Source organism: Rhincodon typus, chromosome 19 (assembly GCF_021869965.1).
Source record: "Rhincodon typus isolate 14 chromosome 19, sRhiTyp1.1, whole genome shotgun sequence".
Classification (NCBI taxonomy): Eukaryota; Metazoa; Chordata; class Chondrichthyes; order Orectolobiformes; family Rhincodontidae; genus Rhincodon; species Rhincodon typus.
In genome coordinates, this window is record NC_063350.1 from 28,643,438 (window position 1) to 28,663,275 (window position 19,838).

The 19,838-nt window shown below is 37.6% G+C and overlaps 2 protein-coding genes across 4 annotated transcripts in view; one reads left to right on the forward strand and one right to left on the reverse strand.

Annotated features, from left to right (window-relative positions):
• Positions 1-19,832, forward strand: part of znf512b (zinc finger protein 512B) — a 47,028-nt gene extending 27,196 nt beyond the window's left edge. For both annotated transcript variants that reach the window (XM_048608092.1, XM_048608091.1), the window contains 5 exons: positions 982-1,176; positions 1,682-1,783; positions 5,565-5,627; positions 10,891-10,989; positions 12,333-19,832. In XM_048608092.1, coding sequence (XP_048464049.1) covers positions 982-1,176; positions 1,682-1,783; positions 5,565-5,627; positions 10,891-10,989; positions 12,333-12,602 — 729 coding nt within the window. In that variant the 3' untranslated portion in view covers positions 12,603-19,832. The remainder of the gene's footprint in view (positions 1-981; positions 1,177-1,681; positions 1,784-5,564; positions 5,628-10,890; positions 10,990-12,332) is intronic.
• The window catches only part of LOC109912523 (uridine-cytidine kinase-like 1), a 187,724-nt gene that overhangs the window by 119,256 nt on the left and 48,630 nt on the right, over positions 1-19,838 (reverse strand). The gene's annotated exons all lie outside the window — the stretch shown is intronic.

Sequence of the window (19,838 nt, forward strand, 5' to 3'; positions counted from 1 at the left end):
TCACATACAAATCATTTATATAAAAGACAAAAAGCAGTGGACCCAGCACTGATCCTTGCAGCACACTGCTGGTCATAGGCCTCCAGTCTGAAAAACAACTCTCCATCACCCACCTCTGTCTCCGACCTTTGAGCCAATTTTGTATCCAAATGGCTAGCTCTCCCTGTATTCCATGTGATCTAATCAGACTACCATGCAAAACCTTGTCAAACGCTTTCTGGAATCCATATAGACAACGTTCACTGCTCTGCCTTCATCGATCTTCTTCATCACTTATTCAAAAAACTCAATCAAGTTGGCAGTATTGAATTTACATTGTTAAAGCCTTATTCTTATGTTAGAATCATCAATACACATTTATTTCATCTTAATTAATAGTACACTTGTTTTTGAATCGGGGTACATTGGCTGAAACCCTACCTCAGGACATGATCGTATCATTTATGTTAACATTCTAGCTTTGGCTGCAATAATGAATTTGAACATTTAACTTTAGAATAATTTATGACTGAAATTTGTCAAGTTTTTTTTCATAACTTGTGTATCTATAAACAGTTCTATCAATTAAGCCTCTTCCCCAATATCTAAGCAAGAAAAAATTGGAGCCCTTTGAGTTATAACTATCTACGTAGGCAGATTAATAAAATTAACAAAAATTAATTGAAAAAGTACTATTTATATGATTTCACAGTTTTACCTCCATTTCTTTCATTTATAAATTACTTCTCAGCTTAATCCCTGATGACACATGTAAGTACATGTTGTAAAGGGCAGAAAGTTTTCTGGAGATATTATTCTCATCGTTTTTCTTTATTCGCAACTGCCTGATTTAAAGAATGATGACGTTTCTAGCTGTAACATTGAAATCATTAACATTTGTTGTAATGTATCCATTCATGTGTTGTCAGAAAGGAGAAAAGGGCAAGTTCACCTTTTTAACCATCATTTAGATAATAACAATTACAACAAAATATTGTTTAGGCAACTGAAGATTCTGATCAGAAATCAGCTGAGGAAGACTTTGAGAATTTGTTTGAGAAAACTCCGAGTGGCCGCATCCGTCGAAGATCTGCACAAGTAGCTGTTTTCCATCTCCAGGAAATTGCAGAGGATGAGCTTTCAAAACTTTGGACCAAAAGAAGAAATAAAGATGATTTAGTCCCCGATATTAAGAGGGTGAGGGAATATTTATTTCAATGTAAGTAACTTGAAGAAAATTGAAGAAATTTTGCTGAAAAATTGTGTTGACATTTATTTTTGTAATTTTATAATGTGATCCGGGGGGCAGGGTCTCTCAGTAATTACATGCTAATTCCTGCAGAAGTCTTTAATCCTGTATGAAAGCTATCATTCAATGAAAATATTTTTAAAAATAGCACTTCTTACACAGAGGGCTATGTGATTATACTCAATTTAAACAGTCCTTAATTCACATTAATGTCTTAATTCAGTCAGAGCTCTGCTATGTGCAGTTTTGATTGCTCCATGTCAAATAAACGTAACACCAGAAGACTGAATAAAAAGAATCATTGGCAAGCTTTCCAAGAAAGTAATAGCTAAGAATTGGTGCAGTCTTAATTACAGTATCACAATCTACTGTATAATAAATTAGCAAGACATTGTTTGTTTGAGAACCCAATTATGAAGGTTACTCTTACCACGTCTTTCTTTCTTGATGTAGCTTAAATACACTCGTCCGGGGCTACCATCATTCAACCCCAAACAGCTTGAAAGCTGGAAAAATGAAGTCAAAGAAAATGGTCAGATTTGCTGTCCTAACAATGTAAGTCAACACAACCATGAATTTTGTTTTAGATCTTTCACGAAAGCATTTGTTTTGTGTGGTATTGTGAAAGATTATTTTTTTCTCCAAACTCATGCTATTTCCAAGCATGTTTTATAATTAGGTTCCACATCCTGCTCCTTTGACCCCTTTTAGTTAAACAACTCACCACCCAACCCTAACGTGCATGCTGGTTGACGATGTGAATAGTTTCCTTTTCCCAGGCAATAACTGTTCACGTGAACCTACTGCTCAAAATACACACCCTGATCCACTCCACACTTGTAAAGAAACTACAAAATTTCCCTTTCCTGTCCTAAGTACTTGAATGCACTGTCACTTCCCAGATCCTTGTCCAGTTCTCTTGAAACTACCAGTATGAATCTTCCTTTGACTTTCTATACTTTCTGAATTTGTAAAATGATCCTAACCAAAATCATAAATTACTTTATCTACTGCAGTGGTGCATTATCCTGCCTCATCAGCCTCAATCAAGCAACAAACAACTATATTATTTTCTTGCTGAAATTGCCTTCACTTTGTTACAGTCTTATTTGCCCATTAATCTGGCATCCTTCCACTTCACGATAATCACCTTAGTAGTCTTACATGGCTCTCCCTCATAAACATGTTGGCACTTGTTTGAATCATTAGTGAGCATTGGGGTCAGTGACCCGAAAAATACATTGAAAAATGTTGAAGTGATAGCATGAAATCTTGCCCCAAATTATCCATGTCACATTTACTCTCTCTGTGAGCAAGTAGTTCAAATCATGTCATGAATACCAGTGATATCATCTATATCTCTCCATAACCTCTCTTGACTTCTCCAATGATTTGTCCTGTTAGCCTGCTTCTGTGATATCCAGTCTTGGATAATCATCAGTTTCCTACAGCTTAACAGTAGGAAAGCTGAAGTTATTTTCTTTGGCCACTGCTGGGAACTTTGTGTCCTTATCATGATCTCCAGCTTCTTCCATGGACACTTTCTGAGGCTTTAACAAACTTTGTAAGCATCGACATTATACTTAATCCTGAGCTAAGCTACTGACTCCAGGCACTCAATTTTCCCAGGCACTCAAATAATGTGGGCATTGGTGAAAAAAGTTGGAAAGATTACGTGAGATCAACATTGAGGATCTTCCCATTGTCGAGGACAAAAAGCCCCATTTTACAATCAAGTGTTGAACTGGAAGATGAAATTCTCACTAGTGAGTGGTGACGAGTCTATTTGCATGTATTAGCATGTATTAACATCCTCATGATGACATCATATCGCCTCATCGATGTGCAGTTTTCCCCTGTTTCACCCGCTGGATAGAACCTTGACAGTGACATTCCCCACATGGAAGTCAGAATGGTAACCTGGCAACTTCAGCTTGCTGCTTGCCCCACCAGTCAGTCACCAACACCCCAGCAGCATACACTCTGTGAGCAGTGACTGCATACAAATCTGTCCAAGAAGGCATCCAGGTTTCCATTAGTAAAGCAAGTGCCAATTGCTTTCTGTCCTTAATTTTCGGACAAATAAAGTGAACAGTGGACCGCCAGTGTTTGACCAGGTGCATGACTGAGCTTTAAAGACTGAAGCCTGCAGATATCCCAACAAAGTCTATTCTTTTTTGTCTACAGTGAGTGGGAGATTGTGACAAGCAGGGCACCACAGGATTGTGAGCATAGCTAATGAGCCAAGTTTGTAAAGGTAGCATGAGAAAACCCATTAGGGCTTACAGGAGGAAAGCTTCCATGAAGCTTACCAAAAATTACACTTGGCCGATTCCTGGTAAGATTCGGCACCCTCTCTTTTCCAGGTATGGGGCTGTACAACTCTTAGTTAGCCAGAAGTTAAAATGGCAGGTTTGACTTGATTACAGAACTGGGACAAGACTTTGTCGTTTAAATTAAGCTCCTGCTTCTCTTGGTTATGTGTTCTTGCCCTGCCTAATTTCAAGCTAGTTAAAATGGCTGTGCATTTGAATACTTTGACAATGTTGTGCAAACTCCTCATCTGAAATTTGAACTCCCTGCTTGTACCATTTCCATTACTAAGAAGATTGAAATTCTCCAATAGCTTCTGCCCTACTAGTCACATGTCCGGTATTCTTCTTCATTCAACATAAACACGCCAGTGATACACAAGGATTAGTGAAACAATGTATTAAGTATAGAAAATAATGACATTATCCACCAGGAGACTACTACATGCATGTCTTACTCCAAGTCCTGCTGCTCATAGACTGACAGCAAGTCATGACACAAACATACCATAGCCTGCATCAGTAGTTGTAATGATTGACAGCAGTTTGAGATGTCCTCACTAAAAGCTGCATGCCATTGTATCACATTAAATCATTTTACTTTCTAACAACTCCTTTGTGAAAAAGATTCTACAACTGTAATTTTTCTCTTAATGATCTTGAACTTATATTCTTATTGTTTTGCTAAACAATATGAACAATCTTTCACTGCCTTAGCCTCCAAAAATATTTCATATTTATGAAAATGTTAATCTGAGGAGTGGCAATCACTGTCAGACTGACTCTTAGCTGCTCCCTGTTTTTAATGTGAGAACTGAACTCCATATACCTCACCCGCAGGTTCAATCCCAGCTCATTCCCAAATACAGAACCTACCTGAAATCCATCAGTTCCCTCATGGTGCAGGATAATTAGGGGAGTCAAACCACCCTCTTGTGCCATATTCTATGATCATTCATTATCTCATTGCTGGCATTTTTTTTGTTTAATATGAACAGCCACCTCATCACCACATAAAAGTCATCACCCCTCACACATTCCCATGCCCCCAATACCCATTGCTCATTCCAATGCCACTAACAGTGATCATCCTGCTTTCCTTAACCAACAGCACTGACACCCCCACACCCCCCCACCACACCCCCCACCCCCACACACACACACACGCACGTGCACACACACACATACACACACACACTCATCAGGCTGGCTTCAGTGGGGTGTTTTGCTTGGGAGGGGTCAGGTTGGCAGCTTGCATTGTTAGGGGGGATTATTTCTGGCAGAGTCGGGTTGAGGGGATAACAGGCAGCATAAATCAGGGCTGGTCAAATGTCTGGCTGTCAGGCACTCAGGGTAAGTGTAGTTGTAGGCAGGAGTGAGGAATTTAATGGAACTGAATCCTGGAAATTGTGAGGTGATGCATTCTGAGGGACCAACAAGATGAGTGAGTTCATGATAAAAGGAGGACCTTAGGAAATATGAAGGATCAGAGAGACATTGGTGTGCAAGTCCACAGATCCATGTAGGTACAGGACAGATGGATAAGGTGGTTAAAAAGGTATTTACGATATTTGTCTTTATTAGTCAAGGCATTGAATGCAAGAGTATAAAGGTTATGATAGAGCTGTACAAACATTGCTTTGACCACAGCTGGAATACTGTGTGCAGTTCTGATTGCCAAAGGACGTGATTGTACTAGAGACGGTGCAGAGGAGATTCACCAGGATGTTGCCTGAGCTAGAGTGATTTAGCTATGAAGAGAGACTGGATAGAGTGGAGTTTTTTTCCCTTAGAGCAGAGAAGGCCAACGGAGGACTTCATTGAGGTGTACAAAAATATGCGGAGCATTGTACTGGCAGACAGGAAGAAGCATTTTCCCCTCCAGTATTAGAAATGACTTTACAGTCAGAAAGAAGAAGATGTCTACAGCCTCACCTACTTACTGCCTCAATTAGCTATCTTGTGTTTTGCTTCTACTTGATGTGGTTGTTTTCAAGAAATGTCTTGTATATTCTATCTTACAGCGTTGTGAAGCAATCTACTCAAGTTTTTCTGGATTGAAAGCACATCTAGCAACATGTACTAAGGTAAGTTGGAAAGATAAAATAAAGTCATCATAGTCATACCGGACCATAGAGCTGCTCACTCATTACAGAGAGACAACTGATGGTGGTTTAACCTGAGGGCCACGATGCCTCAGGTGAGGGGAGAGGTTGAGTCCTTCATGGTAACCTCTGATGGCGTAGGAATTGAACCTGTGCTGTTGGTGTTAAATTGCATTGCAAACCAGTCAGGCAATCAACTGAACTAACCAACCCCCTCAAAAATACCCCAATGGCTAATGTGTAACCAAGTTGTTTAGGAGTATTCACACATACTCGTATACTTTCCAGCCCAAAGAACAAAAACGGACTATTGGTGGCAAAAATTATTAAATCATCCCCAAAGACTGACAATTCAATACACACTTGTCCCCACATCTGATCCTTTGTCAGGATGAAATGTGTATTGGAAACCACAAATATCAGTGACAGAATAAAGGAGGTGGTTGTCAAGGAGGCAGCCAATTAAGTAGCTCAGCCTCTTTAAGGGCAATGAATCAATAGGAATGTTGACCAGCACTGGAATATTTGCATCCTCACCTTTGCACTCCTGTAGTACATGGGTAACCAGGAGGGCGCCTCAACATGGAGGCACCCTTTGAATATTTCAACATTTAAAAATAAGGTGTGGCCACAGTTGCTAGGTCAGCATGTAGAATTGAACCACTAAGCCACTGTGGCAATCGTGGTAACAAGGGCGTGAAAATTAAATGAGAAATCACTGGGTCCCTGCACTGCTGCTGTGAAGCTGCCTCCATTTATCCACCAAGCACTTAAATAGTGTCGCAGCGTGCCTTCAGAGGGCCGTTTAACTGGCTCATCCAACCTCCTCCAACAAAAACAGGGGAAACATGCTGGCAATCCCACAGCACAAAATTGCAGAACCACCCACTTCTGCACCCCCACAGAAGTCAACCCCAGGGAAGTACTTGTTTTCCCATTTCTGCGTGAAATTTTGAACTTTCAGAATAAAAATACACATTCTGGTTAATTTTAACAAGTCTCCCTCACACTCACTGAACTTCAGAGACTCTTGCCAATCTCCAGAGGCAGTTCGTGGTATAGTATGTTCAAGTGGCTGTGAGTGAGGGAGCTCCCAGACTCTCAAAAGAGCAAAGTGCTGACAATGCTGTAAACCTGTAACTAAAAAAGAAAAATGTTGAAAATACTTGGCAGTTCTGCTTAAACTGGACGCCTTGGGTTGGAGCTGTTCAGTTCAGTCAAGGAGTCAGTGAGAAACATTAACTCTTATCTGCTGCTGCCACATTTTGGTTTTTAAAATTTTTCACATTTGGTTTTAAAACAAATTTGGAGTAATTGGAAAATTCCAATTAGAACTTAAAATAACAGTAAGGGATATTTTCAAACTGCAGTCAGTCCATGCCTCCTTACAGGCCTGGGCACCATATGCAATAACATGGAATCGTGTAACTTGCTTGCTCTTGTGAAGGAAATTCTTGTGTCATTCTGCATGACCACACCTCCTCATCAAACAAAGCTACAGGCTATTGATCTAATCTCACAAGCAAAATACTTAATGGTCTCCAATTGCTTTCCACTGATGATGATTTCTAACAACATACCAATCACATTGTCCTAATTCATTATTAAGATAGAATGTTTCCAATTCTGAAATCCTCCTTTCTCTTTCCCTCACCTCCAACACTGAAAGCTTTGGGTTCATCTTGTGTAACATCTTCCTAGGCAACGTTCTGAGTTCCACCTTATGCAAACTTGATTCCATCTTGTGCCCTGTCTCCAGCCATAGTGCCCCGGCAAACACACTCTGCTCTTAAGGGTCTCCTCTCCCATTGGTGATAAAACTTTCAAGTGTCACAGCTCTTACATCTTATAATTCCTTTCAGCAGTGTTCACCTTATGTTCCACTTTCAAATGCCTCCTCAGAAATCTACCTCTTAAAACTTAGCTTCACCTGCCCAAACTTTTCCCCCATTCTGGTTTGTATCCAATTGGTCTCCTTAAGAAGCAATTTGAAGGGCCTCATGTAAATGTAAATTTTTCTTCCATACTAAATATATAGATATCCTTTAAATTATCTATTCCATTCCTAATTAGAAACTTTAAATCAATTAACACAAGATTAAAAGTCAGCCCATTCCACATCCACTACAACTGCATAAAAAATCTGATTTACTTAAAGCTTGTTAATTATATCTTCATGTCTTCTTGGTATATGAACCACTCTGACAATATCCATAATTCAAATTGGAAAGTAACAGAAATAAAAATCTATTCAGTGTTTCATTTGTCTATCTTAGGCTAGATTGTCTAAAACTACATTTACTATTACCTTATCAATGAATTATGAAGAATTATTTATCGAAATCTCTCTGCCATTTACCTTATGTTCCCAGCAAGTTTTCAATCCAGCTCATAAAATTTCCCATTAATGCCAGCTTCTGCAAACACCATTATCAAATTGCTTCTAATAAATCAAACAAAAATCATATACAAAGTATTTCTTTTCTGAATTTAGACACTGAGGCCTAATGTTGACCACTGGTACTCTATTCAGGTGAACATTAGTAATATTCCGGCAATGGCATCAACTGTGTCCTTATGCAACCTAACTGAAGCCTGTTTTCTTGATTTTTTAAAAAATTCATTCAGGGGATGTGGACAGCTCTGGCTGGGCCAGTACTTATTGCCCATCGCTAATTGCCCAAAAGGCAGTTAAGAGTCAACCACCTTGCTGTGGGTCTGGAGTCACATGTAGGCCAGACCAGGTGAGGATGGCAGATTTGCTTCCCTAAAGGGCATCAGTTTGAACCAAAGGGGTTTTTCCAATCGGCAGTGGATTCATGGTCATTACTAGACACTTAATTCCAGACCTTTTTTCCCTATTTTATTGAAATTCCACCATCTGCCATGGTGGAATTTGAACCCGGGTCTCCAGAACATGCTGAGATTGTGGATTAATAGTCTAGTTATAATACCACTAGGTCATCGCCTCCCAGCATAATCTGACCCTTACAAAGCTTCAAATTCTTGGCTGTAGTTTTGTGATTAAAAAATGAAAGATTTCCATTTATACAGGTCTTTTCATGACTACCAGACATCTCAAAGTGCTTTACAGCTATTGCAGCACTCCTTGAAATGTAGTCGCTCTTATAATGTAGGATATGTGGCAGCCAGTATGCATACCGCAATCTACCACTCCGATGACAATGAGTAAATGATCGAATAATATGTTTTCAGACAAATGATTGAGGAATAAATATTGACCAGGATACCATTGATAACTGCCCAGCACTTCTTCAGAATAATGCAATGGTACTGTGACCCTGTTCGTAGGAAGAAATATGCAGTCTTGGTTTAACCAAAAGCAAATGTTTCCGACAGGGTTGTGCTCCCTGATGGGAGTATGTTATGAACGCAATAGCTAATCCTGAATCTAATTGGATTCAAAACAAATGAACAATTATTAAGGACATAAATATTCTCATTTATTTAACCTATTATTTTCCCCATTTCTCTCTATCATTCTCTTCCTCACTTCACACGCTGGATACCAGTTGACTGTATCAAAAACAGAAATTGCTGGAGTTAATGTTTCAGGTCCGGTGACCCTTCGTCAGAACTGTTCTGAGGAAGGGTCACCAGACCTGAAACATTAATTAATTTCTCTCCACAGATGCTGCCAGACCTGCTGAGCTTTTCCAGCAATTTCTGTTTTTGTTTGTGATTTATAGCATCCGCAGTTCTTTCAGTTTTTATTTACCAGTTAACTAATCCCCACATGTCACTTTCCAGACAACCATTAGATGGCAATGATGTGCAACCTGAGCAGAATCTTCAACTTTGCTCACAAATAATATGAGCATTTTGTTCCATTCACGTCATATTTACCTGAATTTGCTGTTTTTAATAAAATTTGATTTAACTAATGCATCATTAAGAAACACCATAGCAGTACGTGCATGTATTTCAACTTGGGGACTTTGCAATCCCCATTTGACATTGAGGTTTGAGTTCTGCTGTAATGCAAGTACCTCACGATATGTTTATGTTGAAATTTTAGTGTGATTTATAACCTTGTTGGAGTAGATCTGTGATGTCTATGAGGATGTTTATGCAGAACTTTCTCTGTGATGGGAGAATTCAGTTGGGGATAGTCTGTATAAACTAACTGAATTTTTTTGCTTCAGGTCGTAGTCTCCAACTGTTGTCTCCAATGGTGTTTTACACTTCTGCTGGCAGGGTTTCTCTGGAATTCTTCTGCTTTAACTTCAGTGTAATTTGTAACTGGGGTATATTGAATTTCTGCCAAAGTTATAGTTGGTCAGCAGGAAACATCCTAAGGAAATTCCCAGTTTTGCATTTCATTTGATTGGACCCCTTAAAATGGAAAAATTAGAAGCAAACCACTGTAGTTTTTGACTCTAGTTCCCAAATACCCTCCTAACATTTATAAATAGACACACATTTCTGTGACATAGTGTGTGCAGAAAGTGGACGAACACACAGGCAGCGTTCAGATAGCTTGTTAACCATTAAGTTTTAAGATCAGCTGGTGCCCCTAAAGTCTCAGGCCACCCATAAAATTGTACAATATATCACTGTATAGAAACAGACCATTTATCGTAAGAAATCTATACCAGTAATTTTCTGCGCATGATTCACACCTCGTCTATCTTTACTGGTCTATTCATATCCACATTTCTTAATATTACTCTTTTTCAAGCAATTATATAGTTTGCTTTTCAAAGAATGCACAGCCAGTTCCGTATTCTATATTAGGTAATTCCATATTAATGTGACAGTGTTCAAGGCATGCATACTGGAACTGTGCTTTTTGTAGGGTACCACTGAAAACAAAACTTGTTGGCTTGGGAGCTGAATTCTGTATCCCTTTATGCCATTGTAATGCTGAACCGTCTGCTCCCACTTGCTATGGGGTCTGTTTTCACCTCTGAATCACTTCGGAATATTTCCTGTGTAAATAGACTATATAAATATATTTGTGTTGGACTGCTCAAAGAAGCACAACATATGACAGTACAGTTTTGTACGTAAATTACACAAAGAGTTAATTTCCTAAATTCATGTTGCTTGTAATGAACCTTGCCAACAGAGAGAATAGATTAGAAATTTATACATTGCTTGCTAACAATGCACAGTTAGGAAATTGCCTCATAAATGCAGCCACTCCTGACATATGAATACCTTGTAGTTTTCTTTTAAATATTCATCCTTTGAGATTTAATGATGTAATATTTTATGACAGGGTGAGCATCTCGTTGGGAAATACAGGTGTTTGATTTGTCAGAAGGAATTTAGCTCGGAAAGTGGAGTTAAGTACCACATCAACAACTCTCACTCTGAGGTAAGCTAACATTATTTCACAAAAAGTCTTAAAACAAGTAAATCATTGAAAAGAATTGTTACTTTCATTATTGATGTAACAATTGCCCCTGCTTTTGTTGTATGCTTTTCAAGATATCAGAGTCACCATGACAGGAAAAGGGGTTCAAATGAAAGCGTATGACAGTAAAAACAACAGCACATTTGCTGTTAATCCACAGCATATTCTTGGCATACTGCTAAGAACATCCAACTGTACGAGAGAGAAGGGAAAAACGCTGCCTTAAAGGATAGGGTAATTACCCAAATACACCTTCCACTCGACACTGTGGTTTTGAAGTTGACCAACGAGTTAATTACAGACTAGTGTATACAGAACATTGAGAAGATGAATGTCAAAACAAACCAAAGTACTGTTATATAATTTTTTAAACAATCCTATATAATTTTAGGCAGGAAACCTAACTGGTTCATTTGCTGCAATTGGAGATTTGAAATGTTACATTCTAATTAATGGGACTAGGCAAAATGATTTTTCATGTTAATTGCAATTGACAGGTAAGTACTTTGAAAAGAGCAAATATTTTTAAATATTTTCCATATGTGATAATTCAGCTTGGCAAAGTCTCTGAGTTGTTTGTTTATGGATTGTTTGTACAGTTCTTGCCAATAAATCTCCCATTCTTAAACTAGACTCTGAGGGGTCTTGTGGTGCAGAGGTAGTTTCTGTACCTCTGGGCCAGTGGGCCCAAGCTCAGGACCCATCTACTGTAGGAGTGCTGCATTGTTGAGATTGATTTAAAATTTCTATCTTCTCAGCATATAACCAGGCAAAGTAATAGTGTTCAAGTTCTGCCTGCTCCAGAGATGTATAATACCACATTTGAAAAGGTTGATTTAAAATATCTAAATTAGACTCTGTTGCAGCATCAACATGTGCAATAATAGTGTGGAGGTGTCAATGTGAATTGTGCAGATGTAGAGAGGTACTGAGTAAAGACTAAGCACTTCACATCAAAAAGAAAGGAAAATTGGGGAGAATATTGTGCCTGGGCTGATATTAAATGTTTCCTTTTTCCAAGATCAAAGGAGTATTAGTGAATGTTTGTGAAGGGACTGTTTTCCTTCCTGCTCCTACTTGTAATTAGACTAAGTTGCAGGAAGATGAGGGATGTTGCGAAGAAAGTACAGGAATTTGGATTTTCACAAGTTTACATTATATAAAACAAAAATATGCAATAGAAGTGCACATTCTATGCTAATACTTCATGTTTTATCCTAAAAATAGTGATAAAATTATGCTGTGCAGTTTTCTCAAACCACAAAACTCAATCAACTCTTAAAGATTAAAATGTCCTTTAACAGAACTGGTTTAGGGCCTCTGCAGAAATACCTGCAAGGAACAAAAGGGAGCTGAAGGTTACAAAATCAGAGAGGAAGAAAAGCACAACCGGGAAGAAGAGAGGAAGAAAACCCAAAGAAAGAACTTCAGAGCTTTCTATAAAAGGCAATGAGATGGCGGGAGCAAAGACTGCTGATCAAATAACGTCACAATGTCCTGCAACTTTAAAGAGCAATAGGAAAATGAAAAAGAAAAATATATTACCAAGCAGCAAAAAAGGAGGTTCAGTCTAGATGCTTCAAGCTGCAAAATGTAAGCCAATATAAAGGTAAAGCAGCTGTATTCTGGAGGAGTGTTGCATCAGCCTTTGGGCATCATAAGTGGAAAATGATGGGTTAAGTTAAGATAATACTACCTAACACTGGCTCTAAAGTTTGTTATATTGCCTAATGTTATGGGTCCAAAAACAGACCCAAGAATAAAGCTGTTTATGTGGTAGATAAAAGCCAATCCTTGTAACTGAGTTGAAACTGAAAACATGCTAGACACAATCATTTAGCACAAAGGATTATATGGCTATTTAATATTGCTTTGTTACTATATACTGCTCTATTCAACTTTACTGTTTATGTTTTTTATAAAGTGGATGATTATGGGTATGAGGTGTCAAAAACAATTGCTACGCTTTTTAACCAGAATAAAAAATTATTGGTAGTAAGTTTGTAGTATTGGATTGCACATTGATTAATCAAATTGGTTATTTATTTATATTGTTCAAATTCCTTTGTTATTTAATAGACAAATCTAATAAACAAAATTGCAATCCATATCTGTTAGTTTATATTTATAATTATTTATCAATATAAACTAATGTTTATATATAGAGTCTAGGCTATGTATATATTTCCAAAATAACTATTTCAATCCATATATTATATAGATATATATATATATATATAAATATATAAAATGATTTGGTGCTTAAGACTGCAGGGGTAATTTTATAGGTCTGCGCTGCCGATACATGATGTTTCTACCAATAATTGTGGGTAGCACACATCCAAATTTTCTTGATGGCGATGTGGACTTGTGATATGATCCTTTGTACGTGGCTAACGTAAGTTTCTCCATATTCCTTTCTTCAGTGCATTGTAACATTTGCAGAACGTTTCAACTCATAAATGCAAATTTTTCCAATAATTTGCTGCCCATTTTTGGGAATCTTGGGCAGGTGGGAATGGGGAAATGTGGAAGGGAGCCAGTCTGAGACACAAAAGTTGACTCGCCTCAGAATTTGGACAAATATAAAAATATAAAGGTTAATGATCGAAACACATGATCTGACACTTTTGCTCATTAGGTCAATGCATTGCAGAACAGTGAAGTTAACAATGCAATGCGGGAAATTTAAAAATAAGTAGGGAGGAAAAGTTTATTTCAGCCACTCACCACTGGCTAAACTGCTTGCATTGTTTCTTCTTCTCCCGTATTCATCCTCAAAAGTGCAATCGAGACATTGTTGGAAGACCACCACAAACATGTCAATGGATCTGAATCTGGCAGATCCACCAGGGTCAAAGCACAGGAATTTGGATACCTGCATTGGCTGCAGAGCGGAATATCTAGTCTGTGGTCTAAACTCTGAATTGGCTTTGAACTATTTTTACTGAAATAAAAACAGAAAATACTGATGAAATTCAACACGCCTGACAGCATCTGTGGAAAGTACAACAGAGTTACCATTTCAAGTTCAATACGACTGTTCTTTGGAACTCAGATCTCCAGGATCTGCAGTACTTTGCTTTTATTAGTACTGCTTGGTTTAGGTCTACTTGAAGCAAAAATTAGATATGAGAAATAAGTGTTATGTTTCTTGTGTGTAATCTTGATGACTGCTATCGTTGTAAATTTCCTCTGGATGACTGGATTACTCCATTTGCCACAATACTACAGTGAAATCATATGTTTATCTCATGAATTGGAATGGAAAGCCTTGGCGAAGACAAATGCAAATTTATTGCCAGAGTCAATAGGCCACTTGGAGCACCAGGTAAATTGGTCCTTTATAGGCCAGGCAACACAGTCCTATTTTTATTACATTTCATCTTTATTGGTTTTCTTTATTTGAATTTTGTTGGCAAAGAAATTTGCAAAAACATTTGCTGATGCTGTTGTTTCCTTGTTGATTTAATTCTAAATCGTAAAGCTGTTTAAGATACATGCAAAATAAGGGAGCATAGATGATAATTTTATGACCTGGGGTTTTCTTTGCATTTGTCCCGTGATTTGAGCACAATGAAATTATGGGACTTAAAGGATTGTAGAATTTTGTGCCTAATTGAGTTCCCCTCAAAACTACAATCCGCTTATGAATACCTGTTCTTTCAAGTCATCCATCAAACTTCTAAAATCTGCGTATCCTGTACTTGCAATTGGCCGGGAGTAATGGACACAAGGGTTAATGTGCATCTATCAACATTGTGGCCAGAGTTTCAGGTGAAACAAAAAAAGTCAATTTTCCAATTTTTTTTTAATTACAAGATCTGCTTTCTGTTTCTTCCAATGCATTTTTCGTGGCATAGGCCACATTAAAAAATGTAAATCTTCCCATTGCAGGCACATGTGCCTGATGTGCATAAATCATGTTTATTAAGTTGAATGTTAAATTTTAAGATGCATAAAAGACATATGCTGTTTGGCCTGCTGTGTTCATCCAGCTCTACACCTTGTTATCTCAGATTCTCCAGCATCTGCAGTTCCTACTATCTCTGCTGGTGTGGGTCTGTGTTTTTTCCATGAGACCTTTTATGTTAATGCTGATTCATACTCATTTACACCAATTTTAAGTTTCAGTGTCCTCTAACGAAATTGGGAAGATTTCTAACTTGACATCAGCAAAATAGATGTAACTTCAGGCATTGTTTTTGGTTGCAACTCGCTGTGTGTGCCCAAGAAGGAAACTATAGGCCTATATGTGACCCCCAATTTTTCATGCTACTAGTCTAAGCAGCTTGTAAAGACTAAATGCTATTGGTCATTTTAGTGTTGAAAACAGCTGGGGAAGACGCATGTTGAGTTGGAACTTCTACATGCACTGAAAATAGGAATAAGGCACGCTCTCAGTGCATATGTAAAACTAAATTACTGTTTGAAAAGAATAAAGAAATTTCAAGATCATAATTAAAGAAATTACACAATATTGTCACTGTTTTAAGAAAATATACTTAATGTAGTTTAGCAGCATGAGAAAACATTTGGCTTTCCAATTCACTTGCTACTTCATTAGAACAAAGTTTCTGAACCACACAACATCTTGACTTGTGTTAGGTGGTAATTCTTTGGACATCTTCATGTTTTGAACTCCTCATAACTTGTTGATTCATTAATTGAATTGTTTGTACTATTATGTGATTGATTAAGCATTTTAGAAAAAAACTATTTTACAATTGAAATTATAAACAGCAGCACCTTCAAGTACAACCTTACATTTGTAACAACGTTGTATTGAGAACTGGTCAGTAATTGGAACTAATCAGTGAAAGTGTCAATTTAGAATGATAAATGTGGTTTTATATATGGTGTAAAGCTGGAATATGAATGTATATAATAGGTTTGGGTCATAAACATCCCAGTCCAAAATGGGTACATAGCATATGCACTTTAAACTACATTCTTCTGATTAGATTTATTGATGGATAAAAATGCATACTGCTGCCAAATCAATAGGTTTCCACCTGTATCTACTGTACACTTACTAACATTCTAAGTAATTTGCCAAGAATTTACATAAAAACGTCTGTTTGCTAAAGATGTTATCCTGCGTAATTGTGGCCTGAGAGGCTTCAGTGTAAAATTAAATTGAAATCTCACCTACAAGTTTCAATTAATGCACTTTCTATGAATTAAGGTATTAACCATGTTTGATTTGAAAATAAGATTGAAATAAGGTGAGAAACTAGTGCAGTGCACTGGTCTCCAAAGATTGAAAGCTGGAATTGCTCCTGTGAATTTTCACATGTTGAATTCCTAAACTCAACAATGCAATCGGATTGAGTGAAATTCAGATCTTTCCTTGTTAGGGGAAGGTGAAAAGCCGAGGATTATTTTCATCACAAGGAAAAATCAGCAGATTCTCAAAAGTGATTTGCTCAGAAAAAAGAATCTGCCAGTTTACTTATGGAAAGACACCTACAACTTACTTCTCTGTAGAATTGCCATCATTCAGGGTTTACAAATTTTTGCAGCACTGAAGTGTAAGGCAATGCTTTAACATTGAAATTATTTTTGTTAAAAAAAACCTAAATACATAAACTGAAAATTTATTATACTATGGGTACTTGTGATTATATTATTTTTAGTGTATTAGCTTTTTTTAAAAACACAGCATTCAGAACCCAGCAAACTAATACTTGCTGAGTAACGATAAATTCAGTGCTCAAACAAGAAGAAAAGGGAACTTTAGGAAAGGGGTTTAGCTTCATCACATTAGCTGTCTTATTCATCTGAATTTTTTTTCAGCAGATTCGGCCAAGAGTCATATTAAAAGAAGCATCTGAAGTGCAGAGAAAAAAAAACAAATTTAAATGTCTTAGTGATAGGAATAGAGAATCTTTAAGAAAATTTATACTGTCCTTTCATTCAAACTATATTTACTAACTCCTGCAATCTACCATCAGCCATTAGTAATGGGTGTAATTGTGATATCTCAAATTAATCCTCTTGGCATTTGCAAGCTTCTTAGGTTCTGGGTCTGGCTGAGTGGATCCAGAAATTTTTTTTTTAATTTTGTTGTAATGCGCCTGTCTCATTTTGCTTTATCTCCACTATATCAATTTAGGATATGTACTTTAAAGTCTTTAGTACTTGCCATTCTGACTTACTATAAAGTGGATAAGAGGGCTAGCAATGTTGCTTTTCTCTTATTTTAAATCCCTCTCAGAATGGAAGTACCAGAATTCTGTCCAATAACCTTTAGCAATAAAATAGCTGAATTAAGAAAGTTTAAGTATATTTAACTCTGACATGAGATTATTGGCTGTTTCCCTAGGAGTTAAATTAATCTTTTCTGACTGTCCGCCATTTCTCTCTCTTTCCTTTTTGATTTTATGTCTTTCCTCTCTTTATTTAACTATCTTAATCTTCCTTTTTATCTGTTTCCCATTATTTTCTCTACAGCAGTGAGCAGGAAGAAGCAGCAACATGGAACTCAATGAGTTAAAGGTAGTGGCATCAAAATTTAGGTGTGCAAATTAAAGGCTATGACTTCTTCGGTTCGATGTTAAAGGATGTTGAAATATCTGCTGTGTTTTGCTGATTGTCTTAGAGATTGGATGGACTTATTGATCCTGCTGAAGAAAGTTGCTGAGAGAATGAGTGAACAAGCAAATAGATTGGGAGAGATTGAAGAGGAAGTTAGATAAGTACATGAGGAAGAAGGGAATGGAGAGCTGCAATGGTCTGTTTAACTGCTGAAAGATGAGTAGAGGCTCAAGTGAAGCTTATTAACAGTATAGATTGAGTGGGCTAAATGGCTCACATTGCAAAAGGTTTTATGTGAGCCTTTTTCAAGGTTGTTTTTCAAAGTAAGCTGCTTCTCAGGATCTTTCCTTTTTGTTCCCAGCAAGGAACCACAATTTTTTTTTTATTCATTGATGGGATGAGGATACTGTTGGCATTCACTGCCCATCCCTAATTTCCCAGAGGACCACAAAGAGTCAATATATTGCAGTTGGTCTGAAGTAACATTTAGGTGAGACCAGGTAAGGGTGAAAGATTTCCTTCCCTACAAAGCGTTGGTGAACCAGATGGGTTTTTAAACCAGACTTTTATTGAATTCAAATTTCACCATCTGTCATGAGCCACCAGAACATGGCCTGGATTCTGGATTATTAGTACAAAGTAACATTGACATAATCCCACTGCTCTCCCTGCTCCCCACGTGAATAAACTTGAGCACTATGGATGAAAGGCATTCGGCTGAAGAAGAACGCTTTGCACAATAAGATAGATAGCACTCTCTGATTGGTCCGGTGTTAAGTGGGTTGACCTTTGCCTGTTGCTTTATGCAGAGCTTCTCTTCCTCTTTACTTTGACCTGCAGGATATTGCATTACCAAGGCAACACCCCTTTGGAGCAGATAGAGGGGAAAGGCAATTGTTAAGACTCCCATTGAGACACCAGGGAGCCTGATCCATCACAGCATCTTCAAAAAATTGTTTATTTTCTTCAAACTTGCCATGGAAAAATCTCAGATATCTCTCCCTCAAACCTTCTTTCTCTGCACACAGCAAAGGACCAACCTGATCACCTGGAAAGGATCAGTTTGCTTTGAGAGTGTTTGTCATGGATTCAGATTTTGTTTGTGTTTTTTCGTACTCCACTACTCTGTTGACTCACTTCCTCTACCCATCATGTTCAAATTCAGACCACACTCTGCTTCTAGGATAATCAGTCAACTACTTGTGAAAAAGGATGGGAAACAAGCCATTGAAACAAAAATATATAGAATATCACATTCTCCAGATGAGTGATTGCAAGTAGGTAGCAAGCATTTGAGGTGCAATTTATTTTATAAGCAACATTCTCAGAATCTTTTATTGAACCCTGTTGTAATACTCCCTTTTCCAAGCAAAAGCGCTATTCCCACTTCAGTTACAACATAAATATTGTAGATTCCCAGTACAAATCTACAGGAGGAGCAGAGGGATGCTATTAGGAACAGTGTAGGTGGGTTTGCGAGGGGACATGCCAGCCTAATGCCCTTTTGCTGGGGAGACTGCATCTTTATCTGTCTGATTACTTGCTTGATTGTTTTTACACAGGTGAATGCCTTTCGTGAATTTTGTTCACTTCACTCAAATTAGCAGCTTGATGATCCCGTTCACCTTGACTCACAGGTAGAATTCTGGTGGCAGGCAACAGGTTATGTATTGTTGCTCACCGTCTACAACGGTTGAACCTATATAACATCCCTAGGACAATTAGTGTATGTGAAAGGCATAAAATTCACATTATTGTTATAATGCATATAAAACTTAGAAAAAACCTGTTAAAGCATCAGGTTTTATTACCGTATCATCAACTCCCACTTTACTATCCTAGAGTCAGTCTGAATGTGTTCACCCAAGAACTGTTCAAACTGAGATGTGTATTTTGTATTGTGAATTCATACTCTGATTGAAACAAATCACTTAACTCTAGTTTCTGAGTTAATGATCTGTTCTACCTGCATACTTTCAACTGAAAAGAATGGATCCTCTCCTACCTATAGTTTATATTACTGCTTAATGTTATACAATGCTATACATGCCATCTATGTTTTGAATGAAATTTTGTAAGACATGGTAAATTACTTTTGCCTCCAAATCTATAAGTGATGTATTGCACACAATACATTTAAATATGCTGTTCGAATACGCAAATATATAGGGAAGTCAGAGTTCCACTATGAGGGCACAGATCAAAATCTTAATGTTTGAAGAAAAGATGTTTTATGTTTAAAGATGCTTTGCCGTCAGTTGAAATGGTCA